The sequence below is a fragment of the Rhinatrema bivittatum genome, chromosome 9 (assembly GCF_901001135.1).
Source record: "Rhinatrema bivittatum chromosome 9, aRhiBiv1.1, whole genome shotgun sequence".
Taxonomy (NCBI): domain Eukaryota; kingdom Metazoa; phylum Chordata; class Amphibia; order Gymnophiona; family Rhinatrematidae; genus Rhinatrema; species Rhinatrema bivittatum.
In genome coordinates, this window is record NC_042623.1 from 45,371,857 (window position 1) to 45,399,526 (window position 27,670).

Here is a 27,670-nt window from a genome sequence, read left to right on the forward strand (position 1 = left end):
CTCACTGTTTTTACAGCCATAAATATTTTAATAAGTGGCAGGTCAATGTAATTTGTCATGTTGCATGCACAGTGCATGCCCATGGAAGCAAGTCAAGAGTACAGGGTGCTCAAACGTAGCACAGGTTGGAAGATACGGACTATATTGCTCATCTAGGCTGCCTCGCTGCTCCTGCTTAACTTATTCTAGCTCTGGTCATCCACTTCCTTGCCCTTACCAAACACTCCTATGCTAAGGAAATCTCCTAGCAGTCAGCCATCAAGTTTGACTGCCTGCAGGACATCATTCCTCATCCTTTTTGCTCTCAGCTGGGGATTGTAATTAAGTCAGCCTAGTGCTCATGCCATTTACCCTTAATTATACCTAAAAGCATACCAAGGTATTACTGCTGTTATATACTACATGGAACCTGCCAACTCTCACTTGAAGCTTAAAGCAGCCACACTGCTGCTCTGGGCAATTTGTCACTGTCATCGCCTCTCTTTACTCCTCTACCATTATCGATAAACACACAAGTTGTGATACCTAAAATACAACAAAAACCCCTAAATCCTCACTCTATTTCTTTTACCTTAAGAACATAAAAAGTTGCCATACTGGGTCAGACTGCGGTTCCATCAAGCCCAGCATCCTGTTTCCAACAGTGGCCAATCCAGGTTACAAAGTACCCAGCAAGTACCCAAACACTGAAAAGATCTCATATTACTAATGCTAGTAACAGCAACTTGATTAATAACAGTTTATGGACTTCTCCAGAACGTATCTAAACCTTTTTTAAACCCAGCTATGCTAACTGCCCTAACCACATCCTCTGCAATAAACTCTAGAGCCTAATGGTGCACAGAGTGAAAAAGAATATTCTCCTATTTGTTTTAAATGTGCTGCTTACTAACTTCATGGAGTGGCCCCTAGTCCTCCTATTATTTGAAAGAGTAAATAACTGATTCACATTTACCTGTTCTAGACCTCATATGATTCTAAAGACCTCTATCATATCCCTCCTCAGCCGTCTCTTCTCCAAGCTGAAAAGCCCTAACCTCTTCAGCCTTTCCTCATAGGGGAGATGTTCCATCCCCTTTATCATTTTGGTCACCCTTCTCTGTACCTTCTCCAGTGCAACTTTATCTTTTTAGAGACACGGCGACCAGAATTGCACACAGTATTCTGGAGCGACACAGACATTCTCCGTTTTATTCAGCATTCCCTTCCTATTAATTCCTAACATTATTTGCTTTTTTGACAGCAGCAGCATACTGAGCCGATGATTTCAATGTATTATCCACTATGATGCCTAAATCTTTTTCCTGGGTAGTAACTCCTAATGTGGAACCCAACATTGTATAACTACAGCAAGGGTTATTTCTCCCTATGTGCATCACTTTCTACTTGTCTACATTAAATTTCATCTGCTATTTGGACGCCCAATCTTCCAGTCTTCACAATCCGCATGTGATTTAATTACTCTGAATAATTTTCAGTCATCTGCAAATTTGATTACCTCACTTGTCATATCCTTTTCCAGATCATTTATAAATATACTAGCCGTTAAGCCCGTTAAAACGGGCGAGATTCCATCAGTCAGACCGGCACGATTAGAGCCACTCTGTTCTCCACAGCTTCCCTTTTCCTTCCATCCCCTCTCACCTCATCTACATTCCCTTCCCTCTCCCAGCCCTCCTCCACTCTTTTTTCTCTTCTCCAGAACTTCTTACCCTTCCCACTTGTTCAGTCATATCCTCTTCCCTTTTCCTTCCCCTCTTACCTTCCCTTTCCTTCCCCTTCTCCCCTCTCCCTCAGCCCTCCTCCACTCCCTCTTTTTCTCTACTCCACTTTACCCCTTCCCACTTACATCCTCTTCCTTCCATCCCTTCTCATTTTCCCTTTCCTTCCCCTCCCACCTCCTCAACCCCTTCCCTCTCCCTCAGCCCTCCTCCACTCCCTTTTTCTGTACTCCACAACTTTACCCTCCCCACTTACTCACATCCTCTTCCTTCCCCTCCCACCTCCTCCACAACCCCGTCCCTCTCCCTCATCTACTCCCTCTTCTCTTATCCAGAATGCGCGCCTGACGCTTAGACACCGCCGCTGCTCCATGGGAGGTCTCCAGGGGTCTCTCTCTTGCGCGCGCCTCTCCACTGGGCTTGTTGCTGGCCCGCCCGACGCTCGGTGATGAGGCGCGCACGCGAGAGACACACCCCTGGAGACCTCCCATTTCTATGTCTGTGCCGCCGCTTCTCCCCGCGCGAGAGAGAGAGATCCCCCCGAGACCTTCTGTGCTGCCGCCGTCGCTCCTCCCCGCCGCTTCATTCCTTCCCAGCACCATGTTGCTGCTCTCTGTCAGACGTGCTCTTGCGCATGCGCAGTAGAGCTGCTCTCTACTGCGCATTTGTGGCACGTCTGTCCAAGCCCATTTATATGGTAGATTGAAAACACCATTCTAAGAACAGATCCCTGAGATACTCCACCGTTTACCTTTTCCACTGAGAAAACAGACCATTTAATCCTGTTTCCTTTCTTTTAACCAGTTTGCAATCCACAAAAGGACATCACCTCCTATCCCTTGACTTTTTTTTGTTTTCTAAGAAGCCTCTCATGAGCGACTTTGTCAAATGCCTTCTGAAAATCCAAATACACTACATTTACCGGTTCACCTTTCTCCAAGTGTTTATTAACCCCTTCAAAAAAATGTAGCAGATTGGTGAGGCAAGACTTCCCTTGTGTAAATCCATGCTGGCTGTGTTCCATTAAACCATGTCTTTCTATATGATCTGTGATTTTGTTCTTTAGAATAGTTTCCACTATTTCTCCCAGCACTGAAGTCAGTCACACTGGTCTATAGTTTCCCAGATCACCCTTGGAGCCCTTTTTAAATATCGGGGTTACATTGGCTACCCTCCAGTCTTCAGGTACAATGGATGATTTTAATGATAGGTTACAAGTTTTTACCAATAGATCTGAAATTCCATTTTTTAGTTCCTTCAGAACCCTGGGGTGCATACCATCCATTCCAGGTGATTAGCTACTCTTTAGTTTGTCAATCTGGCCTACTATATCTTCCAGATTCATTGTGATTTGATTCAGTTCATCCGAATCATCACCCTTGAAAACTGTCTCCGTAACTATCTCCCCAACCTCCTCATTAGTACATAGGGAAGAAAAGAATTAAGGCCATCTTGGAAAGATTAAATTATCTTCCCTAAGAGCACCTTTAACTCCTCGATCATCTAATGGTCCAACCGACTCCCTTGCAGGTTTCGGATATATTTTTTAAAAGTTTTTATTATGAGTTTCTGCCTCTACAGCCAATTTCATTTCAAATTCTCTCCTAGCCTTTCTTATTAATGTTTACATTTAACTTGACAATGCTTATGCTTTTTCCTATTTTATTCAGATGGATCCTTCTTCCAATTATTGAAGGACTTTTTTTTGGCTAAAATAGCTTCTTTCATCTCACCTTTTAACCATGCCAGTAATGATTTGGCCTTCCTTCCACCTTTATTAATACATGGACTACATCTGAAGTGCGCTTCTAAGTTGGTATTTTTAAACAGTATCCACACCTGCTATACACTCAACCATTGCAACTCTACCTTTCAGTTTTTTCTAACTATTTTCCTCATTTTATCAAAGATTCCCTTTTGAAAGTTTAGTGTTGATTTACATATTGTCTCCCATCCAGTCATTAGTTCAAATTTGATAATGTTATGATCACTATTGCCAAGTGACTCCCACCACTATTACCTTGCTCACCAAATCCTGCATTAGCAGAGTTGCTTACCTGTAACAGGTGTTCTCTGAAGACAGGATGTTAGTCCTCACATAAGGGTGACATCATCAGATGGAGCCCTGATGCGGAAAACTTATGTCAAAGTTTATAGAACTTTGACTAAGCACACTGAGCATACCCAGCATGCCCTATACATTCGGGGTCCCTCTCCAGTCTTGTAACATAGAATTATTATGAAAACAAAAAATTGGCGAAACCCAACTCTGCGGGGTGGTGGGCGGGTTTCATGAGGACTAACATCCTGCTGCCCTTGGAGAACACTTGTTACAGGTAAGCAGCTCTGTTTTCTCCGAGGACAAGCAGGATGGTAGTCCTCACACATGGGTGAATTTCTACCCTACAGGCTGCTCTCCAACACAAAAAGGGGACCAACAGACACCCAACCAGGTGCCAACGGGCACAACAACAGTGCTGTTGGTACAGAGGGGGGAGACAGCCTGAACCCAAACATTGGGCTCTAGACGGGAGAGTTGAGTTCTACACCTCAAACAGGTTCCAAAGGGCAGACTGGCCGAACCTACTGTTGCATCGGTCATCCCTATCCAGACAATAGTTTGATGTGAATGTGTGGAGAGAACTCCATGTCTCAGCTTTGCAGATCTCCTCCACGGGAACTGCTCGCATGTAGGCCACAGACGCTGCCATGGCTCTGACAGAACGAGCCTTGACATGACTCCTAAGATGCAGTCCCATCTGGGCATAACAGGAGATGCAATCTGCTAGCCAATTGGATACTGTCTGTTTGGCAATGCCAATGCCCAACCTATTCCTATCAAAAGAAATAAAAAGTTGGATGGACTGTCTATGGGCTTCTGTCTGCTCTAGATAAAAGGGTTACGGCTTGCTTGCAGTCTAAACTGTGCAGTGCTCGTTCGCCTTGGTGCAAATGCGGTCTGGGAAAGAACTAGCAGGATGATGGTCTAGTTAAGATGGAAGTACGTCACCATCTTAGGTAGGAACTTAGGATGTGTATGCAAGACCACCCTGTCATGATAAAACTTAGTGTAAGGTGTATAAGTCACTAAGGCCTGGAGTTCGCTGACCCTATGCACTGAAGTGACCACCACCAAAAAATATGACCTTCCAGGACAGGTACTTCAGGTCACAGGTGTACAGCAGCTCAAAAGAAGCTTTCATCAGCTGAGCTAACACCACATTGAGGTCCTTAGGAGAGGCTTCAACTGAAGCACGCCCTGCATGAATAATACAATTACAGGCTATAAAGAGATGGGTGAACCACCTACACCCTTGGTGATATGCGCCAGTTGCACTGAGATAAACTCTAACGGAGCTGGTTTTTAAGACAGCTTCCGATAGGTGTAGAAGGTAATCAAGCAGTTTTTGTGTGGGCAGGAGAACGGATCTAGAGCCTTCTAATCACACCACAAGGAAAACCTGCTCCACTTCAGTCCACAGACTTTCTAGTGGAAGGATTTCTAGAAGCCATTAGGAATCGAGACACATCTTCTGAGACCGAGCAATTGCAGGATTAACCTCTCAACATCCAGGATGTGAGCGATAGGGCCTGGAGGTTGGGATGCCGCGACCTGCCTCGATCATACGTGATGAGATTCTGGAAGTCCGCAGACTGATCAGTCTGCGGATAAACACTCCCATAGGAGTGTAAATTAGATCAGTCTCGGTCAATAGGTGGCTATGAGGATCATAGTCCCCTTGTCCTCATGACGCTTCAAGAGAGTCTTCGCCACTAAGGGAATCAGAGAATATGCGTGCAGAAGACCCCTGCCCCAGTAATGGGCAAGTGTGTCCAAGGCTAGTTTGCCGTCTGACCTGTAAAGGAAGCAGAACAGAGGCACATTCCTTTTGCAAGAAACGCAAACAGATCTACATCCAAGTTCCCCCAGAGGCAGAATATCTGATTTGCTACCCCCTGGTCCAGGGACCACTCATGAAGTCTGAAGGCTCAACTCAGCCTGTCCATTACAACATTCTCTGTCCCAGCCAGGTACATGGTCCTGGGCGCCATCCCAAGGGACAGCGCCCATGACCAGATCTGGACAGCTTCCTGACACAGGAGGTACAATTCCATGCTTCCCTGCTTACTGACATACTACATAGCCTCCTAGCTGTCTGTTTGGATCAGGACAACTTTGTTGGACAGTCGATCTCTGAAAGCCCATAGCGTGTACCTGATCGCCCAAAGCTCCAGAAAGCTGATTTGTTAAGAGCGTTCTTGAACGTACCAGAGACCTGGGTGCTGAGCCCATCTACATGAGCTCCCCACCCTAGAGTGGACATATACGTGGTTAGGATAATTTGGGTAGGGGACTTTGGAAAGAGACCCCCCATTCCAGATTTAAAAGTACCTGCCTCTAGGATGAGTCCCAGAGAAATGGGGTGACTCGGACGAAGTTCTGGAGGCTCTGAATGGCCTGGCGCCACTGCGACCTCAGGGTCCGTCGGGCTCTGCGCATGTGTAAATGTGCTAAAGAAGTGACATGGATGGTTGCAGCCATGTGGTCCAACAGCCTCAACATGTGCCAGGTTGACACCTGCTGGCTCTGCTGTATCTCTGCCATGATGATCATCAAGGTGACGGCCCTTTGACAAGGCAGGAAGGCCTTGGCCTGAGCCATGTCTAGCAGGGCTCCTATGAACTCCTATGATAGGCTAAGATTGGACTTCCAGTAGTTGATGACTCCAACACCCAGATGGTCAAGCGCATGGACCTGGCAATCCCCTGCTTTAGATGTACTCTTGACCAGCCAATCATCCAGATAAGGGAAAACATGCACTTCCCGCCTGCGGAGGTGCGCTGCCAGCACAGCCAGGCATTTTGTGAAGACACATGGGGATGACACTAGCCCAAATGGCAACACTCGATACTGCAAGTGCTGTTTTCCCACCACAAATCGGAGATATTTCCTGTGACCGGGGAAGATCTTGATGTGAGTGTATACGTCCTTTAGATCGAGGGAGCATAGCCAGTCCCCTTTTTGCAAAAAGGGGAATCAAGATGCCCAGGGAAACAATCTTGAACGTTTCTTTTCTTAGAAACTTGCTCAAGGCCTTTAGGACTAGGATGGGACAGAGTCCTCCTGTTCTCTTTGGAATCAGAAAGTACCTGGAGTAAAATTCCCACCCTCTTTGCCCTTGTGGTACGGGCTCAACTGCCCTGGCTGTTAAGAGGGAGGAGAGCTCCGCTAGTAGTACCTCCTGATGCACTACCAGCCCCCAAACAGTCACAGGTCAATTTGGCAAGACACCTAATAGATTCAATGGATACCCTTGATGGAAAATGGAAAGAACCCACTGGTCTGAGATTATACTGGGCCACAGGTTTGCAAAGAACCTTAGCCTGCCCCTGTCCAACATTCCAGGTACAGGACACTCGCTTTCGTTCCCCATGACCCAGTCAAAACCTTGTCCCTGGAGTTGACCGAGGTGCTGCCTAGGACAGCCGCAGGAGCCCTGATGGTGTTGATGGGAGCGAGGGGGCAGAGGATAGTACTTCCTTTGGAGAAAGATTTCTTTGGCCCCAGTCTCGCTGGCCTCCTAGAAGAGGAGGACAGGTCCAGAGTGCTGGCGTAGAATTGTTGCAGGGTTTCATGGTGGTCCCAAAGTTGTGCCACGGAGTCCCTCATCTTATCCCTGAAGAGATTTTCTCCTGTACACAGAACGTTGGCAAATAGTTCCTGGACTTCCAGTAATAGATCCGAGGCCTTCAGCCATGCCATTCTGCGGGTGAAGATTCCCTCTGCAGAGACTGTCAATGTTGTTTTGAAACATCGTAGATTGCTCAGACCTCGTATTTTCCACACTCCAGGCTCTTATGCACCAGCAACATGAGGGTGCCTTACTGCTGTTGAGGCAGCTGCTCAGCCACCTCCTGCACCTGCTTCCAGATGTCCCACGAGTACTGGCACATGTAGAGCTGGTAGGCAGCAATGCGGTCAATACTTTCCTCCCAAGAGCGTCCATTGCTCTGTGGTCCTTCCCTGGGGGCGCCGAGGAATGAGTCCGAGAATGCTTGGCCCTCTTGAGGACAGATTCGACCACCACTGACTAGTGGGGCAGCTGATGCTTATTGAATCCAGCAGCCTTCTGGACAAGGTAGACCCCATCTGCCTTCTTATTAATTGTAGTCACTATCAGGGGGTTTTCCCAAATCCTCAGCAGCAACTCCTTAAGGATTTTGTGCCCTGGGACTGCCATGATCTCCTTAGAAGGCTTCACGAACTGTATGATCTTAAGCATTTTATGTCTGGCATCTTCTTCAGTTAACAACTTAAATGGAATGGCTTCCGCCATCACCCTCACAAACCATGCAAAGGTCAAGCCTCAGCTGGAGACTTCCTTCGCTCCTCTGGAGGAGAAGGGTCTGATGGGAGACCCTTGAAGCCTTCGTCGGAGGACTCCAAAGCATCATCCCCAGGGGGTCATGGGGTCCTCATTCTCACTGTAAGGTACAGGGGATGTGTTCCAGGTGCTTGGCCTTCATCTACAGGTGCAGACACTGGTAAAACTGGATGGGGTTGCTGCAGGCCTCGGCGTTTCTACCAGCCTCGGTGGAGCTTCCACCTAGGAGCCAGCAATGACGACCTTATTGGTAGAGGGGAGGCCTCGGTTTTCCGCTGGGGACCGATGCTGTCCCGGGAACTGTCACCAGCTGGGTTAGTATGTAGAGTTTCTCCAGAAGCAGTACAAGGAAGGGCAGCACAGGTCCGGTGCCATCAGTGTCACAGGACCAAAGCCCTGGAACGCCCGCTCCACCGCCAGCTGTACTCTGTGCTCCAGCTACTCCACAAATGTTGCCAATGCCAACACTGACTGGCAGAAAGGAGGGCTGGCCTGATCGTCTTTGGACCTCAAGGTGGATCAGTGACTAGCATCAGGACCGGTGGAGAACATTGCGGACCCCCGGCTCCGAAGGAGGATTGGCACTCTCGCTGCAGGGTCGCTTTGGGGGATCGTGGCATGAGACAGTTCATCCACATGTCCAGCACTGTGCATCAACAAGAACTAGTGCCAATGCCTCTTTAGCTTCCCTCGATGCTCAGCCCAGTCCTTCCCTAGTGCCGAGGCCGATGATAAGGAATCCAACGTCCAAGGCTTGAAGGAGATTCGACGGTGGCTGTCTTCGGCACACCTATCCACCGACAGCACCAACGGAACAGACAGTCCCACCAATGTCGATGGCTCGATGTGCACTGGTGCAGCTCCTTGGTCCTTCAATACCAATGGCTTGGACTTCTTCGAGCTGAAGAGCTATCCATCTTATTGAGTCGAAGCCTATGTCTGCTCAGGGTCATCTGAGCGCAGAAGCGGCAACCCCGGACATCATGTGATGCCCCTAGGCAAAGAACACATATCTCAAGCGGATCCGTGATGGACATGGTCCTCGGGCACCAGGGGCATCGCTGAAAACTGGACTTTGCCATGTCGAACGAAACAAAAGGGGCACAAACTGAAGGCAGCGGGGTGGCGATGGCCAGTGGGCACGATGTACCGCCACCATGGGGAATTGATCTCAAAAGGAAACTTTCCAGAATAACCGAAAATCCTGACTAGGAGTACTACGGGAAGGCACCGAGCGGGACCCAGTGACGGAATAGCATGGAAAACACCACCAAAAAAAATATGAGAAAGAAAATGTTTCCACAAGGCCAAAAACAGCCAAGACTGCTCACTCACATTGTGAGGCTTACAGCTCCGCGGAAAAAGAGATGGACTCCATGTGGACTCATGGTATAGTGTATGCTGGGCATACTCAGTGTGTCTAATCAAAGTTCTAGAAATTTTGACATAAGTTTTCTGCAACGGGGCTCCATCTGATGATGTCACCCATGCATGAGGACTACCATCTTGCTTGTGCTCCAAGAACCACTAAGAATTAGATCTAAATCAGTTCCCTCTCTCTTTGGTTCCTGAACCAATTGCTCCATGAAGTAGTCATTTTTTCCATCCAGGAACTTTACTTCTCTAGCATGTTCTTTTTCCCTTCCCCTTCCCATCTGCCTCCAGCATGTTTACATTTTGTCACAATTTTTATTGCTAACACCTCTGCTGGTGGCTATTCCATGAATCCACCATCCTCGCAGTAATGCCATATTTCCTCAGACTTCCTCTGATTCCTCTTCATATCATGGCCACTGGTCCTTAAATTTCTTTTTCCATGGAAAATAACACATTCCTGTAATTTTTTTTTTTTTTTACTGACGCATGCTATACATTTAAACATTTCTATCATATCCCCCTTTCTTCCTGCAAGTGCAAACATGTCGGGCTTGGATAAGACATGGTCAAAGATTATTACAGCTGACGATCCGAAAAAGGAAGCACCATGCAGCTCACCTGAAAGTCTTTTGTAAGGCTTGTGACTGCTTTTAGTCCCATTTTGGTGCTTCTTGTCCAGCAATGTAGATGTAATTCCCTTCCCATTCAAAATCTTCTCTGGTGAAGGCGGCACAGGCTTAGATACCAAACCCGATTTGAGTAACGATGAAATGGATGTACCGGATAAGGAGGCTGTCGAGGAGTTGGTGGTGGAAGTGGACATAGAATTCATTTTAACATTGGTACCATCTGCCTTCATCAAGTTAGGAATTTTTTCTAGGCTGACTATGGGTACGGGAACACTGTAAATGGAAAAAAACCCCCCAAAACAAAACATTAAAATCTTTTCATAGGATAATCATTTACCATTTCTACACATCCTTCTGTCCCTACATATAAGACAATAAACAATTTGATGCCTACACGTGCTCGACGTCTTCTAAAACTGTCAGATACGATCTTGGTACCAAATTCAAACCATGGAGCTTTTCATTATTTTAGATCCCTGTTTACTGTAATTCTTATTTCCAAAGGAATCAGCATACAGTTACCCAGATTTTACAGAAGCAGTACCTCTTCTTACAAACATATCCAAAAAAGGGGATAAAATGTCTTTTTCTCAGCCCATAGAAAGTATTACCGTATTTTTCGCTCCATAAGACGCACCTGACCATAAGACGCACCTAGGATTCAGATGGGGAAAATAAAAAAAAAAAAAAAAATTGTGCTAAACCGGCTCTGCGTCTGGGCGTCTTATGGAGCAAATTAGGGGAGTGCATAGCTTTTTTTTTTCTCCCCATTTTGTTTTCGGGTCTGGGGAGGGCCATTTCGGTCCACTCCCCAGATCAGAAAACTTTTCTTTCTCTGGGAACCCCTCCCCCCAAAAAAAACCCCCATCCCAACCCTTTAAATTAACAACCCCCACCCTCCTGACCCCCCAAGACCTGCCGACTTAATTTCCTACAACCCCCACCCTCCTGACCCCTCCCAAGACCTGCCGACTTAATTTCCTACAACCCCCCACCCTCCTGACCCCCCCAAGACCTGCCGACTTAATTTCCTACAACTACCCCACCCTCCTGACCTGCCGACTTAATTTCCTACAACCCCCCACCCTCCTGACCCCCCCCAAGACCTGCCAAACGCCCCTGGTGGTCCAGCGGGGGTCCAGGAGCGGTGTCCTGGGCTTGGGCCGTCGGCTGCCCTTTGCCCTCACTATGTCACTGAGACCGACCAATAGCAGCTCACGCCCAGGAGATCGTTCCCGGACCGCTCCTGGACCCCCGCTGGACCACCAGGGACGTTTGGCAGGTCTGGGGGGGGTCAGGAGGGTGGGGGGTTGTAGGAAATTAAGTCGGCAGGTCTTGGGGGGGGTCAGGAGGGTGGGGGGTTGTAGGAAATTAAGTCGGCAGGTCTTGGGGGAGTCGGGGGGGGGTTTGTTAGATTTTTGTTTGGTTTTTTTTTTTTTATATTCGCTCCATAAGACGCACATACATTTTCCCCCCACTTTTGGGGGAAAAAAAGTGCGTCTTATGGAGCGAAAAATACGGTATATATGCCTTCTTTTTTGAATTCTATTTTTGTTTTAAGTTTACAAATAAAAGGCAAATCCAGAAAAATAAAATTGTCTTGCAGGCAAAAAACAGGAACATTACACAATTTTCAGATAACCAAAAGGAAGAGCAACTAAAGCAAATATGATTCCATCTATATATACATAATATATACAAATGCATATATACATATACACACGCACATATATATACTTAGATGCTGCAGGAGGGTGGCTGTTGGGTCCCAAGATGTTTCGCCAGTAGCCATGAGGGGCACTCTCTGTTGTGACGCACACTCTTTGCAATATCACGTACCTCCAGAACACACAGTCATGTGGGCTAAAAGTAGGCCCAGCGGGCATGGAAGAACAAGAAGAGAGAGTGGCGCTGAACAGCCAGAAGGCCACGGGTGACCAATGGCTATGCAAGCTGGAAGGAGGCCCAGGTACTGGCCTCCCACCTGTTCGGCTGGCAGTGGCCTGCATATGCCCATAAAGAGAACAAAGGTCTCAGCCAGCTCTAGCGAGCCGGAGAAGAGATGCAGCAGGACAGAGCACACAAGGATGATGGCGACAGCAGCCTAGGAAGGGTGGGAGAAGGAAGGGGTATGGGCTAGTCAGGAACAAGGGGTTGTTGGCATTGCTGTCCCACAAATATTTTGTGGGTGTTAGCTAGTAAATTCATAACGCTTCCTGTATAAGGACCAAATACAAAAAAACTGTTGAAACCTACCACACTTGAAAATAAATGATTATAAGCCCTAAGGTATATGTAAAGTGCTGCCTACTTCTATTTGGAAAACTATTGGATTATGCCTCTCTCGTGGACACACGGAGAGCAGATCTGAAACAGTAACATGGTTTATCTCTATCTTAGTTTTGTTTTTTGTTTTTTTAACTCCCTACCATTTGGTATAGTTTGAATAAATACACACTTGGCCCAAGCTGCTTTTTTTTGTGGCTGTGCCAAATGCTGTGCTTGAAATGGAATGAGATGTTCTGTACTTTTAGCAGTATCTTTACTTAAGTATGAAGAAAATTTACAGGCCATGACTATTTGCCTCTGTCCTGCTGCGGATTCGCCTACAAAGCAATTTCTCTCATGCTACCCAAGGCAGTCACTGGACAGGACAGTGCCCAGGGCAAGAATTGCCTTTGGCGCCCCCCCTCCCACACACCTTTTGGGCTTGCAGATTCACAGACTGACTAAAAGGGCTATGTGGCACCTGGGTGGTTGCCGTGCTTGCCCATCCGATGTGATGCTACCTTATTATCCATCAGTTTACCAAGTTTGAAACTTACACACCCTGTCTCCCTAATGGGCCGATACAGTAAAAGTCACGGGAGAGCGGGCATTTGCCCACTCGATTCTGTATTCAAATGAGGGCCCGTGGCAAAAAGAGGCGCTAGGGACACTAGCGCGTCCCTAGCACCTATTTTTGTAAAGGAGCGGCGGCTGTCAGCGGGTTTGACAGCCGACGCTCAATTTTGCCGGCGTTGGTTCTCAAACCCGCTGACAGCCACGGGTTTGGAAACTGGACACTGGCAAAATTGAGTGTCCGGTTTTCAACCCGCGAGCTGCAGGCCGATTCCAATTTTTTTTTTTTTACTTTTGGGATCTCCGACTTAATATCGCCATGATATTAAGTCAGAGGGTGCACAGAAAAGCAGTTTTTACTGCTTTTCTGTGCACTTTCCCGTTGCCTGGAGAAATTATCACCTACCTTTGGGTAGGCGCTAATTTCTGAAAGTAAAATGTGCGGCTTGGCTGCGCATTTTGCTTTCTGAATCGCGTGGGAATACCTAATAGGGCCATCAACATGCATTTGCATGTTGTGGGCGCTATTAGGTTCGGGGGGGGGTTGGACGCGCGTTTTCAATGCGCTACCCCTTACTGAATAAGGGGTAAAGCTAGCACGTCGAAAACGCGTGTCCAATCGTGGGTTAACAGTATGCTCTGCTGGAGCGCACTGTACTGTATCGGCCTGTAAGTTACAAGACATCAAATGGAATTTTCAAAGAAAAGTATATAACCTAATATTTTTAAACTTTAAAAAACCAGATTGATCTAGAAATAATTATAATGAAGTGCAGTAAATTATAAATAATTATTTTTAAATCAATGCAGTATTTTAAAATCTAAAAATATCAGGTGATAGTATTTGGTTACACACTTGGCTTTTTCTATGCATCTATTAGATTTTTATTTATTATTATTATTTTTTTGTTACATTTTGGAAAGCAACGCATGACTACAAATATCTCATCCTTGGGCATAGACCATTTATATGTCCTTCAGAACAGTGCTGTTAAATATGCTGGCATCTTTACATTATTTCCAGAATTCAGAGCAAGGCCAGTTTGACCCTACTGAGGTTCTGAAGTGAAAGCTTCTTCCTATGCCAAGTGGTGCCTTTTGTACAGAAATGTTCAAATCGTGTATCTCTGCAGTTCAATCTCTTTTGGCAAGAATGCTTCCTTAATATTTCATTTCTTTAAAAGGGCCATGTATACTTTTCAAGTTCTTGTTGACTGTCAGTGCAAGTCTTGGGGCCACATTTCTGACACTGCAGGCAACAGTGCTGCCAACCGTCCTAAATTATTTTTTTTTTCCGGACTGTACAGATTTTTGTAGTGCTGATCGGAAAAAAAGGAAGAAAGAAAAAAATATTCGGAAATGTCCTGATTTCAGACTTCCGCCTGCAGGTTAGCATCCAATTCTCTCCTGCAATTCTATAAAATAGAGTGCACCTTGCTGGATACATAGATTTCAGTCCACAGCTTATCCAGAGGCCTAAACAACTTACAAAACAGTAGCTGGGGCTGGTAAAAAAAAAACAGGTGATCATGACAGGAGGTTCCAAAAGAGTAGAGCAAGGAATCAACATCAGAAAAGCAAATGTTGCTTACCTGTAACAGGTGTTCTCACAGGACAGCAGGATGTTAGTCCTCACATGTGTGTGACATCATCAGGATGGAGCCCAATCACGGAAAACGTCTGTCAAAGTTTCCAGAACTTTGACTGGCCCCTACTGGGCATGCCCAGCATGGCACTAACCCTGCAGCCAGCAGGGGTCCCCCTTCAGTCTTATTTTATAGCTACAGGCAGTGCCGAAAAAATAAAACAACAAAGCGTTACGAACCCAACACCGCGGGGCGGCAGGCAGGTTTTCATGAGGACTAACATCCTGCTGTCCTGTGAGAACATCTGTTACAGGTAAGCAACATTTGCTTTCTCACAGGACAAGCAGGATGGTAGTCCTCACATATGGGTGAGTACCAAGCTGAGGATGTCCGAACATGCACCAAATGTACCCAACGGCGTGCAACAGGCACAACAACTGGGGTGAAATTTGGTAGAGGGCATCCTGAACCCCACCGGGCAGGCAGAAGGGTGTTGGTACGTCACGTTGGAAACAGGTTACGCAGGACAGATTGGCCGAAGATGGAATCTTGTCTTCCGGCTTTATCCAAGCAATAGTGGGTTGCGAAGGTGTGGAGTGAGCTCCAGGTGGCAGCCCTGCAAATGTCAGGAAGCGGCACCGATCGTAGGTGTGCTACTGAAGTCGCCATGGCCCTCTCCGAGTGTGCTTTAACACGGTCTTGAAATGGAATGCCCGCTTGCTGGTAGCAAAAGGATATGCAGTCCGCCAACCAGGAGGAGAGAGTCTGCTTACCCACAGGCTTCCCTAACTTGTCTGGGTGGAAAGAGACAAATAATTGAGTGTTTTCCCTGTGGGTCACTGTACGGTCCAGGTAAAACGTTAGAGCCCGTTTACAGTCAAGGGTATGCAGAGCCTGCTCTCCTGGGTTGGCATGGGGCCTGGGAAAAAAGGTAGGTAGTATGATGGATTGATTGAGGTGAAAATCCGAAACTACCTTAGGTAAGAATTTCGGGTGAGTGCGGAGTACCGCCTGGTCCTGCAGAAGTTTAGTGGAAGGCAGATAGGTAAACTAGGGCCTGCAATTCACTACCTCTGCGAGCTGAAGTGATAGACAAAAGGAAAATCACTTTCCATGTGAGATATTGAAGTTCACAAGAGTGAAGAGGCTCGAATGGTGGTTTCATGAGCCGACCAAGAACTAGATTAAGGTCCCAAGAAGGGGCCAGAGGACGCAACGGGGGCTTGATGTGAAGCAAGCCCTTCAAAAAACGTGTTACAAGGGGGTGTACTGATATAGAGACATCCCAGATACCTTTATGGAAGGTGGCTACCGCACTGACATGCATTCTAATGGAGGAAGTCTTAAGACCTGACTCTGATAGATGCCAGAAATAGTCCAGAAATTTCGGGATTGGACAGGAAAAGGGGTCAGGGGACTGAGAAGAGCACCATGACATGAACCTTTTCCATTTGTAAGAGTAAGCTTTTCTCGTGGAAGGCTTCCGTGAAGCAATCAAGACACGGGAAACTGACTCAGGAAGGTTAAGTGGTTGAAGGATTAACCTTTCAACATCCATGCCGTCAGGGACAAGGCTTGAAGATTGGGATGTCGTAGGCACCCGTTGTTTTGAGTGATCAGAAGCGGGTCCTTTCCCAATGGAATGTGCCTGCGGATGGAGAGGTCCTGAAGTATTGGAAACCACACTTGGCGTGGCCAGGATCATGGTTCCCTTGTCCTGACGTAGCTTCACGAGAGTCTTCGAGAGAAGAGGACGTGGAGGGAATGCGTAAAGCAGACCGGTTGCCCAAGAGAGGGAGAATGCGTCTCTGGGTTGAGAGTGTTTGCTGCGAATGAGAGAGCAGTAGTTCTCCACTTTGCGGTTCTGTGGGGACGCAAAGAGGTCTATCCGAGGATATCCCCATTGTTGGAAGATGGCGTTCGCTACCGAGGGGTTGAGAGACCACTCGTGCGGTTGAAAGATGCGACTCAGCTTGTCTGCCAACACATTGTCCACTCCTGGTAACCAGGTGGCCCTGAGGTACATCGAATGGGAGAGAGCTTCCTGCCAAATCTGTGCAGCTTCCTGACACAGAAGGAAGGAGCCTGTGCCTCCCTGTTTGTTGATGTACCACATTGTCACCTGGTTGACTGTCTGAATCAGGATGGCTTGATTTGAGAGGCAATCCTGAAAGGCCCTGAGAGCATATCTGATTGCTCGAAGTTCCAGGAAATGTATTTGGTGTTTGGCTTCCTCTGGAGACCAAGAGCCTTGTGTCTGCAGATTGGCTACAAGGGCTCCCCACCCAAGGTTGGAAGCATAGGTGGTGAGAATGATTTGAGGATTTGGAGCCTGGAAGGGCAATCCCTGGAGGAGATTGGTCTTATTTTTCCACCAGGCGAGAGACAGACGGAGTGAGTCGGTTATGCAGACAATAGTTGACAGAGACTGAATAGCTTGAGTCCACTGAGACCTCAGAGTCCAGTGCATGAGTCTCATGGCCAAGCGGGCCATTGGTGTGATATGGACTGAGGACGCCATGTGTCCGAGGAGGACAAGAAATTGGTGTGCAGTCGCGGAGTGCTGAGACTGCAGCTGGTGAGCAAGGGACGCAAGAGTCAGTGCTCGTTGTCGAGGTAGGAAAGCCTTTGCCTGTAAGTTGTCCAAGGTTTGAGATGGGACTAAGTAGGATCTGTCATAATTGACGAGAAATCCTAGCGAAATTAGAGTGTCTAAAGTTAGATTGAGGGACGACAGAGCAGATTGCTGAGTGGGAGCCCTGATTAACCAATCGTCCAGGTAGGGGTAGATGTGAACACCTTGGGTTCTGAGGAAGGCAGAGACAACTACGAGGCATTTGGTAAAGACTCGTGGCGCAGACACTAGGCTGAATGGGAGCACTCGATATTGATAGTCCTTGGGGCCTACTAGAAACCTCAGGTACTTACGATGAGCTGGACTTATCGCAATGTAGGTATATGCGTCCTGGAGATCCAGAGAGCAGAGCCAGTCTCCTCTTTGTAGAAGAGGTAGAAGCGATCCCAAGATGACCATATTGAACTTTTCTCGTTGAAAGTACTTGTTGAGGGCCCGTAGGTCTAGAATAGGACGGACACCTCCCTATTTTTTGGAGATTAGGAAGTACCGGGAATAGAACCCTAGGCCTTGCTGAGAGTATGGAACGGGTTCTATTGCTCTTGACTGGAGAATGAGGGAAACCTCTTGTTCCAGAAGAACGGAATGGTCAGACGTTCTCCATGTCTGTAGAGGTGGAGAGTTCGGTGGCAGGGCGAGATTGCCAATACCCATTGGTCGGATGTGATTGGATGCCACATGTTGTGGAAGTGGCACAATCGACCTCCCACTGGTATGTGCAACAGAGGAATGTGGCTGCTGCTCTCTAAGTGGAAGTCAAAAACCTGAAGCAGGTCCTGGTTGAGGAGCTGCTTGTGGTTTTTGTTTACGGGCTTGACGAGACTGCGGTTTTTGATAAGGTCTCGTGGCACGGGATCTGGATGGTGGCGGGTAAGACTTTCTCGGATGGAAGAATGACTTCTTAGAGTCCTTTCTGAAGGGCTGTTTTGAGGAGAATTCAGAAGGCATCAAAGAGAGCTGTCTTAGGGTCTCATGATGGTCTTTTAATTCTGCTACCGTCCGTTGAATTTGCTCGCCAAACAGATTATCTCAGACACAAGGCAGGTTGGATAACCGGTCTTGTACTTCTGGGCGAAGGTCAGAAGACTTGAGCCAGGCCCACCACCTCGCCAAGATGGCAGCTGCAGACACTCTGGTAGAAGTGTCAAAAATGTCATAAGATGTTCTAATCTCATGCTTGCCTGCCTCAAAACCCTGGTTGACTAGGGTTTGTAATTGTTCTTGAAATTGTTGAGGCAGGAAGTCTGAGAAGTCCTGTATCTGCTTAAAAATGACCCTGTTATATTGGTCATATAAAGCTGATAGGCGGCAATTCGGGAGATGAGCATGGCCCCTTGGAATACTCGGCGACCAATGTTGTCTAGGAACTTCTCTTCCTTTCCAGGAGGAACAGATGAGTGAGGCTTTGACCTCTTTGCCCTTTTTTGTGCAGACTCTACAACGACAGAGTGGTGATCAAGCTGAGATTTTTGAAAACCTGGGGCTGATTGTACCAGATAGGTAGTGTCAGCTTTCCTTTGTACTGGAGCAACTGATCCAGGATGTTGTTCCCAGGTCTTCTTGAGGAGAACGAGAAGGCCCTGATGGATGGGTATAGATGTGATTACCTTGAGGGCATCCAGGAATTGGAGCAATTCCATCATCTGGTGCCTATCATCCTGTTCAGTCTGCAATTGGAAGGGGACCAATTTGGACATTTCCGTCACAAAGTTTATAAAGGAGAGGTCCTCTGGAGAAGAACACTTCCTACTCTCAGTGGGTGAAGGTAAATCAATCATCGGTGTCGTAAGGATCAGCATCGGTAAATCAAGCATCGGTAAATCAAGCATCGGTGTCGTAAGGATCAGCACCTGCTCCTCTAGGAACTAGAGGGGGACAGGGTGGTTGTAGACCTGAAGGTCCTGGTCTAGGCTCCGAGGGAATCTGAGGAATTATCGGAGGTACCGATGATGGCATCGAAGGCATCGGTGCAGGTATCGAGGGCATCGATGGATGACTCGGTGGCGCCAGACGTATCGGCACCGATGATTGGGTCGGTGGCGAGGGACGTATCGACATCGATGGCTGAGGCAGAGCTCCCGATGGAGGAATGCGGAACGGTGTTTCTCCTTCCGATGACACAGTCAATGAGGGGGGCATCGGAGCCATGGGAATCATCGGAGGAAAAGCGCTCATAAGCACTTCCATTCTGGATAGCAGCGGTGCCAGAATCGGGTCGATGATCGGTTCCACAGACGGTGCCGGTGCCGGAGGAACCTGAAGACGTTGCATCACCTTGTCCATGGCCTCCTGAATCATCCGCTCCAGTTCTTCTCCAGGTCTCCGGAGACCTGGAGCAATCAGCCCCGGTTCCGGAACAGAAGAAGGCGGCAGAGGCATAGCCGGAGGGACCATCGTTAAAGGCGGAGTCGTGGTTCCCGATCCCCGATCGGGTGAGAGTTGCCTCGGGGTCTTGGTCACAGGAATGGTCAGTGCCTTTCCTGGACAGGGTCCCTTCAACAGCGGCTCGGACGATGGAGAGGTCGATGATTTCGTTCCCTTGATGGTCCGAGTCTTACGGTGTCGATGGCGATGTTTCTCCCTGCGATCCCCTCGATCCTGAAGGGGAGTGGAGGGTGTCGATGGCCGAGAAGTTGTCGATGATGTTCGGTCACCGGTCGGTGGTCGATGCTGGCGCGAAGTTGACGGTGCCAGTTCAGACGACGTTGATGCGTTGAACGGAGTCTGGGTTTGAGCACGGAAGAGAAGTTGCATCTTCTCCATTCTGGCCTTGCGACCCTTCGGTGTCATTAAGGCACATTTGGTGCAGGTCAAGACATCGTGCTCACGTCCTAGACACATTACACAGACTTTATGGGGGTCTGTGATAGACATGGTGCGGGTACAGTATGGGCACCGACGAAACCCCGACACCATGGCAAAAAATCGAGCCACAGTACGGTCGACGGCCAGTAGGCCTCGAGGGCCAAACTCGACGCTAATTGACGGAAAAACAGGTAAAAACTTACCGGAGTACTGCGGACTGAGAAGTTAGAGGAGGGACCCCTGTGGGGCAATTAACTTTTAGTAATTCCATGAGGAAAATTCCTGTCAGGAATCTCTTCAGCCTCCTTTACCGCGAGGCTACTGCTGCGCGGAAAAAAGACGACTGAAGGGGGACCCCTATTGGCTGCAGGGTTAGTGCCATGCTGGGCATGCCCAGTAGGGGCCAGTCAAAGTTCTGGAAACTTTGACAGAAGTTTTCCGTGATTGGGCTCCATCCTGATGTCACCCATATGTGAGGACTACCATCCTGCTTGTCCTGTGAGAAATATTTCTTCACAGATCGGTGGATGCATTGAAATGGCTTTCAGTGAAGGTGATAGAGGCAAAGACAACAGTTCAAGAAAGCACAAGAAAAGAACAGAGGATCGATCATTAATTATAAAGAAGTGAGGGGAAAGCCAGAAATCATCTGGGATCTAAGACACTGAAGCAGGAAACCTGGGAGACTAGATGGGTCCTTATTTGCCATTATAGTCTATGTTTCTGTGTTTTTCTGACAGTGAAGTTTGGCAATAAAAGTCACATGTGCAAAAACCCCAACAGTGAAGATACTTAACAGCATCTCCAAGCATTTGAAAATTTGATGGTTAAAAGTTGGCATCTTGAGCGGGCAGTAAAACTGTGCAGCAGAATTTGCCGATTCCTAGACAAGGACAGCCAATAAGGATTAAATGAACTAAGTCTTACCAGATATTGCCCAGAGAAACCATGACATTCAGGTGAGAAAAGGAAACATGGCATAGCTCTATAATCACATAGAGCTATGCCAAGAACACAAAGAATGGACATGCAGGAACTGCCACTTTTACTGCAACTGTATAGATTAAAAAGTAATAATAATTCAACTGGAAACAAAAGAATTAAAATTCTTCTTCATTTCACTTTGCATTTCATTCCTGAAGAGAGAATACCTAAAAGTTTCTGAAAGCTTCTTCGACTCAGATTTATAATTGTTGCGCGGCAAGTAAATCAAGGGCTATTGTGCTGATCTTTATTAGAATCCCAAGAAGCCAAACTGATACACATAAAAGCATGAATAGAGCATGAATGGCTAAAAACAGGACTACAGGAATAATAATAATTTAAAAAAAGTAAAAACAGGAGGGCGCAGTCGACCGGAGCAGGCTTGTTTGCCTGCGCTCTTCACGGCTCACTGATAACTGCAGCCGTTTTGCTAAATCTGGACAAATGTCCCCCCTTTCCTTGATTCTCCTAGTCCATACTAATTTTATTAATCATGATATGGTGGAAGAGAAGAAAGACCCGAATGTACTCGTCGACTAATTCAGCACAGCCAGGCCCACCATGTCACAAGAGAGTCTATACTGAGGATGCAGGGCTGATGGCATCGGGAGGAAAATGGTATTGGTTTGCACAATGGAAATGTGTGCGCTCATCTACCCAAGGTGGTAGAGTAACAGAGAGGAAGAGTCTCAATCTTGGCAGAATGAATGGGCCAAATTATTTTTCTCTACCATTATTTACTATGTTACTATATTAAGACAACTTACACATCCTACTGTTGGCCTGGAGCTCACCAATGGCTTGCCCTGGAGCTGACCAGATTGGTAGTGCCAGTGCTGTGGTGACTGGAAAGCATTCAGAAATTGACTATTTAACTGGGTTACATCAAAAACAGAAGAAATGAAAAACCTTCTGCTTGGTCTGGAAATTAAAACGATTGCTCAGAAGACTGTGTCACAGAATCTCTCAAAGAATACGGAGGATTTAGATTTAAAATATACTTATCTTCATGCTACCTGTGTGGTTCTTGTTGAAGACAATATATTTTCTGAAAGCGTAAATTGGAAAGTCTGGAAAATGTCTCAAAAATCAATAACTTGAAATTTACAAACTTTCCTAATGTGGAGGATGTTTCTACTGTAGAAATAATTAAATACACATGTCAGTGAGGCGAGTCATTTACCTTCTAAGAATCTGCCACCATTTAGTAATGTTTATTACCAGCCCACGATGAGAAAGAGGAAACTGGGATCAAACAAGGAGATGTGGAAGCAGGTCATGTGCAGGAATGTACATGTGGTTAAGGCTAACCAACCACCGGCAGGACAACTTTCAAAATACTCAGTGACATCACAATGTGCTCTGTCCTCCCTGAGATTTCAACTGAATTGAACTGGTCTGTTTCTCTAAGAAAAAGAAACAGGGATTTTAAGTGTTATGGGCATTCAGGACAGATGAAAAGTTTGAGCCAAGAGTCACAAGAGGCTCTACTATCTGTGACAAAGATTTGAATGAAACTGGACGGATGGTTCAAAGGTCATTGGTTCAGACACATTTACAGGGAAGAGGGAAGGGGCGGACATCTTGATCTTATAAGGCCAGACTTTCTGAAGACAACTAGAAAGGAAGCAATGAGGTTCAGCAGACCATGAATACTTCTTTGCTCTTAGTGCCTCAAGCAGATGGTATTAATGATATCCAACGGCATAATCATATGAACCATGGTGCAGTAACAAGAGTGACAGTTCCATTTGCTTTGGCATTACAAAGGTACTGGAAATTGAAAGGCTCTTTGCAGAGAATGCACACCATACTTTTCAGTGATGAAGTCCGTTCATTTCTGGACACTGCAAGTGCCAACATAGGTGACAGAGGTGTCAGTACCCACTGACTATTCTGTGGATCATATGGAGAAAGCAAAGATCCTTAAGTACTAAGAGATGTAATCAAGAGACCAAGAAAATGTGGCAGAAAGATACAGAAATAGTCCATATTACATTATGTGCCACTGGCCTGGTTAAGAAGAATTTTCTAGTGCACCTCGATATGTTGCCAATAAAAATTACACCCTATGAATTCCAGAAGGAGATGCTATTTGGCAGAGTGCAAAAACTAAGAAGGGCATTAGCAGTAAATTTGAGCGATTGAGATCCTCCCCAATATAGCATGGCCTACAAATGAGGTTCATTCCTGTCAAAGTATGCGCAAAACAAACCGATTTGGAGAAACTGCCCCCAGATAGAATTCTGCCCTGGTATCCAAACTTTCTGTAATATCTTTCCAATTGCAAGGTTAAATTTAGAGGAAATGCATTTGTTGTAGTTTTTTTTTTAAATCCTGTGGTACAGTTTCTAAAGAGCAAACCTAAATAGGAGTCCCCAGAAACATACAGTATAAGGCCCATAATGCAAATCTAGTCTGGCCAATTTAATTCCTGTTGCATTGTCTTATGCCTCGGTTGAACCCTGTTGTTCCCTTCTCCTCTGTCCTTATCCCAGGCTTTCTTGAATCCTGTTAGTTTTTGCCTCCACCACCTCCACTGTGAGCCCATTCTAGGCACCCACCACACTTTTCATGAAGAAATGCCATTAATATTACTCAAGGCTGTACCCTTCCAGTCTCACATCACAACTTTTTATTCTAGAACAAAATGTCTCTTCACCCTCATCTCTCTCTTTATAAATACTTAGCATTTGATATTTCCCACAAATTAACTTTAAATCTTTAAATTGTCTTAGTTCACTGCCTGTTAGTTTTTGCATGTACATTTTTTTGTAGATACTATGGATTTTCTCCCTTAATTTATACTAGTGGGCCTGCCCTATTTAGCAGGAGCTGTTTATAAAACTAGTGGTTGGTTGGGATCGATTTTGATACCCTGTTTTTTGCAGACGCATAAAAAAAAAAGATGAATTTTGCTTGCAAATATTAAAAATTGATAAACAGTTAATAAAACAAGTGGTGCAGCTGTATAAAGGGGTAGCCTTTAATTTAAGTATATAAATATAAGAATTGTACTTCCAGTATTCTACAAGATTAACATTCTAATTGAAAGAAACGTTCAGACCCTTGTTTAAAATAACATTTGCATCAGTATTTCGTGTCATTCCACAGAATAAAGACTATCTCCAGAGCTTTTTATTTCTGCCCTTGACCTGGTATATTCTGTACTGGTACAAATAAGGCAGTGTTCCCAACAAATAAGACTTAAAAGCACGCTGTACCCTCTGGGGACTGTGCAGTATTTCATAAATACATATAACAGTAAATATAACTGTAGTAATTTTTTTTTTTTTTAATTCCCTAAACTGATCCTCTGTAATTCTGCTAAGCCCTTGTGGCCATGTTAGGAAGAGTCACTACCCACTTAACTCACTGGATCTAGTTGGCTCTTATTGGCTGCGATGTCACAAGTGGCATCACAGACTGCGTGAACCAATCAGATCTCATTCAATGTGAGGCACTTTCCAAAACTAAGCTGAACATGGCTGCCCTTGAAGATTAAAGGGAATAACAAGCATTTATAAAAAGAGTTCTGAGCAAATCTATTAATCACAAAGGGCAAGTGTTACTACTTGGTTTGTGTACTTTTGAAATACTGAAATAATTTTCAGAAAAAATTTTATAGATCATTTCACATTTTTCTATGAATTAGATTTGTTTTACACTTTTGTTATAGCTGGCAAGTTATTTTTATGCTTTAAAAAAATCAATAAAATAAATTATGGAACCAAGGCAGAACCCTTGAATCTGAGTGATAGGATCAAAATTTTCTGATGATAAGCACCTATGTGGTACCCCCCCCCCCCTTCCTCTGTACTGGTTCAGGTCAAAGGCCCATAAGGGCTTGGCAATGTCAAGAAATGCGTGGACTTCACGACCAATATATTAAAAGGGACGTTCTGACCCTGCACCACAAGTACTGGGTCCAATTGAGCCATTCGTGTGTACAGCTGAGATTCCAGACGCACATCTGTGAAGCACAGAGCGAATGCAAGTGTCGGTACAGGTCTTTGAAACAGGGAACTTCCCCTTCAGTTGAGCTGCAGATGGTGTTAATTTCAGTAAATAATGGAAGATACAACTGTGAATGAGCATAATCTCCAAGCACAGAGACCACCCTCCGTGTTCACACCAAGTACCAAACAGCACACACCTCGCACCAAAGCAAGTGTTGAACAAACAGTTTCAGGACCCATTTCTGGTGCATACTACTGGGGCCTCTGCCATTAAAAAAAAAAAAAAATTCATGCCGACAATGAAACACCAACCACTTTTCCATCACAGTAAACACATAGACCTAGAAAAAAATATCTCTCTCACATCAACAATTATCTAAGAAATGGATCCTGGCTTAACAAGCACTTGCAAAACAAAATAACATATAAACAAAACAACCATTTCTGTACTAGGTAAGTGGGCAAAAAAGAATGAACTCTTTCATACAGCCTGTGCCATACAGCATTCAAGTCAACTTGCTGCTTCATGCTCTCATAAGAACTTCTAGATTTAACAAAATTAAGTGAAATAAAAAACTAGAGAGAGAAACAAAATGCCACTAGCAACATCTCTATGCATGCTATAATTATGAATTATGATCATTTGCAAAAGCATGCTATAAAAATCCCTTGGCTGTTAAAGAAATGGGGGTGGGTCACCCGTGAAGACTGCTTAATGCACTGTTTACCACACAGTATTTACTCTCCAGTATTTCACAGTCTCATGTCTCCATAGCGCACATGTCATCATGTGTACCTGCACGACAGACAAGGGAGCACGGTTTCTCTGGACCTAGTCAGTCTCTGTTCACAGGAGAAACTAGGGGTATGCAATAGAGAGAGAGCAGAATTCATGTTTCTACTGTTACCATGGGGCTTTTATTTCTTTGCATCTCTGAACCATCTGCTCTTCAGGTGTACCTCTCCTGCAGGAGCAACTTAATTTGCCCTCGGATTATTTAAAGAACTCAACCTGCTCTCAAAACTGTCATGCAAAACAGAGGCAGCCTCTCTGCCACATGAAAAGGTTGCCTTGCAGCAGAAGCTCCTGCAGCAAGAGACACTTCAACATCCAGAAAATATATAGGGATCTGGCTATCTAACATCTGTCTGAGCGGCACCTTCCACCAAGTTTGGACACCAGCTCAGTAACAGATCAGAGAAAGGCTGCTCCTTTAGCAGCACCACTTCCTGCAGTGCTCCGTGCTCCTTCAAGGTTTCCTAAACTTGCTAAAAACTTCTCAGGCCTTAGGGGATAAGACATTTATTTCAGACACCCAATTATGCTAACCACATTATCAGATGACCAGCATGGCAGTGAAGAATTTGAGGTTTAGTTACTCTGTCGTGATTAAGCAATAAATGCAGATGACTCCCTGCCTCTCTCCTCCTGGAAAACAACTGCTTTCAATAAACAAACCAGCAGCTGTCCCCATTCATACACTACATTTTCTGTTGTTCTAGTCATTTTCAGTGATTACCCTAACACAATGCATATTTCGTACTCTCTTCAAGAAAAATCCCAAATCCGGTAAACTGGGGCAAATTAACAATGCTCCTGGATAGCCCATAAAAGGTGGCCTGGTGAGAATGCCATCTTACACTAAAGCAAACTCAGAGAAGGGGGATGGGGAAAGAGGAGAAAGCAAGCAGGAATTCAGAGGTGACTGCAAAATGCTGATCAGCAATGGCTGAAGGACAGGCAGGCAGCCCGCATCGCTACAATACCTGACTGGGGGCAGCAAAAATAACTAGCTCGGTGGCCAGGCAGTGTCTGTTGCTTTAGGTGAGGAAAATGAATAAAGGTATAGTTGTTTAAGAGCAGATATAAGAGAGACAGAGTGCTGTAATAGTGAAGGCAGACATTATAAGATCACTATTGTTAGCAGCATTATTGAAGGCTTATGCTTACAAGCCACCATTCTGCATGCAAGTTATAGTATTAAGTTTAGCTTGCATACTGTGATGTGTGTTCTTACAGCAAAAAAAAAGAAAAGGAAAATAGTTTAAAAAGGAAATCTAAAGTTTGGTGGGTTTAACTAAAATTTAAAAAAAATATAGTGAATAACAAAATCTAGCAGCAAACTGTCCCTGTGCTCTGAATGGTTTGTGTTCACACACCAGAACAATAACTGTATTTTTTCAAACAAACCAAAGGGGTTGTGGTTAAAAAAAATAATAATAATTAATAAAATGGGACAGACAAGAAGCTCCACTCAGAAGTTAAACAGCCTTTTCAGGATGCATGCATGTGATCAGCCTATATGCATGGATCCAGGGAAAAAAAATTATCACTTTTGTCAGGGCCCTCATGTCCCCCCACCCTGCCAAACATATCCTGAAAACATGGCCTGAATAGGTCACCAAACGCAAAGTTATTAGGGAAGGACACAGACACAGCAATCTCGGAAGCTTTCTCTTCTTTGGGAAAGGTTAAAGCATGCCAGCAGTTACAGTACCTACCATGGTTTATCCCTCGACACTCTTGAAGGAAAGACCGTATGCTGCTGTTTGCTGCTGGAGGTAAGTAGATTGTCTTTGGGCGTTTTGAATGGCTTTGAGTTGCTGCTGACAGGGTTATGGCTGCTGATACAGGGTTTGGGTTTCATCTGTACTAATGACGTCCTGGAATTGGAAGATGGGGAAGCCGGAGAAGGAGAAGGTTTACACATTGGACCATGTCTTCTTTCTGCAAAGAAACAAATAGA

At 45.8% G+C, this 27,670-nt stretch overlaps 1 protein-coding gene across 10 annotated transcripts in view; it reads right to left on the reverse strand.

Annotated features, from left to right (window-relative positions):
• Positions 1–27,670, reverse strand: part of ATXN7L1 (ataxin 7 like 1) — a 265,888-nt gene that overhangs the window by 77,323 nt on the left and 160,895 nt on the right. For 9 of the 10 annotated variants that reach the window (XM_029615631.1, XM_029615630.1, XM_029615622.1 and 6 more), the window contains 2 exons: positions 27,426–27,651; positions 10,103–10,386 (listed from right to left, as the gene is read on the reverse strand). In XM_029615631.1, coding sequence (XP_029471491.1) covers positions 10,103–10,386; positions 27,426–27,651 — 510 coding nt within the window. Of the gene's footprint in view, positions 1–10,102; positions 10,387–22,147; positions 22,232–27,425; positions 27,652–27,670 lie in introns of those variants that run through there. The other variant, XM_029615632.1, reaches the window with a different exon arrangement.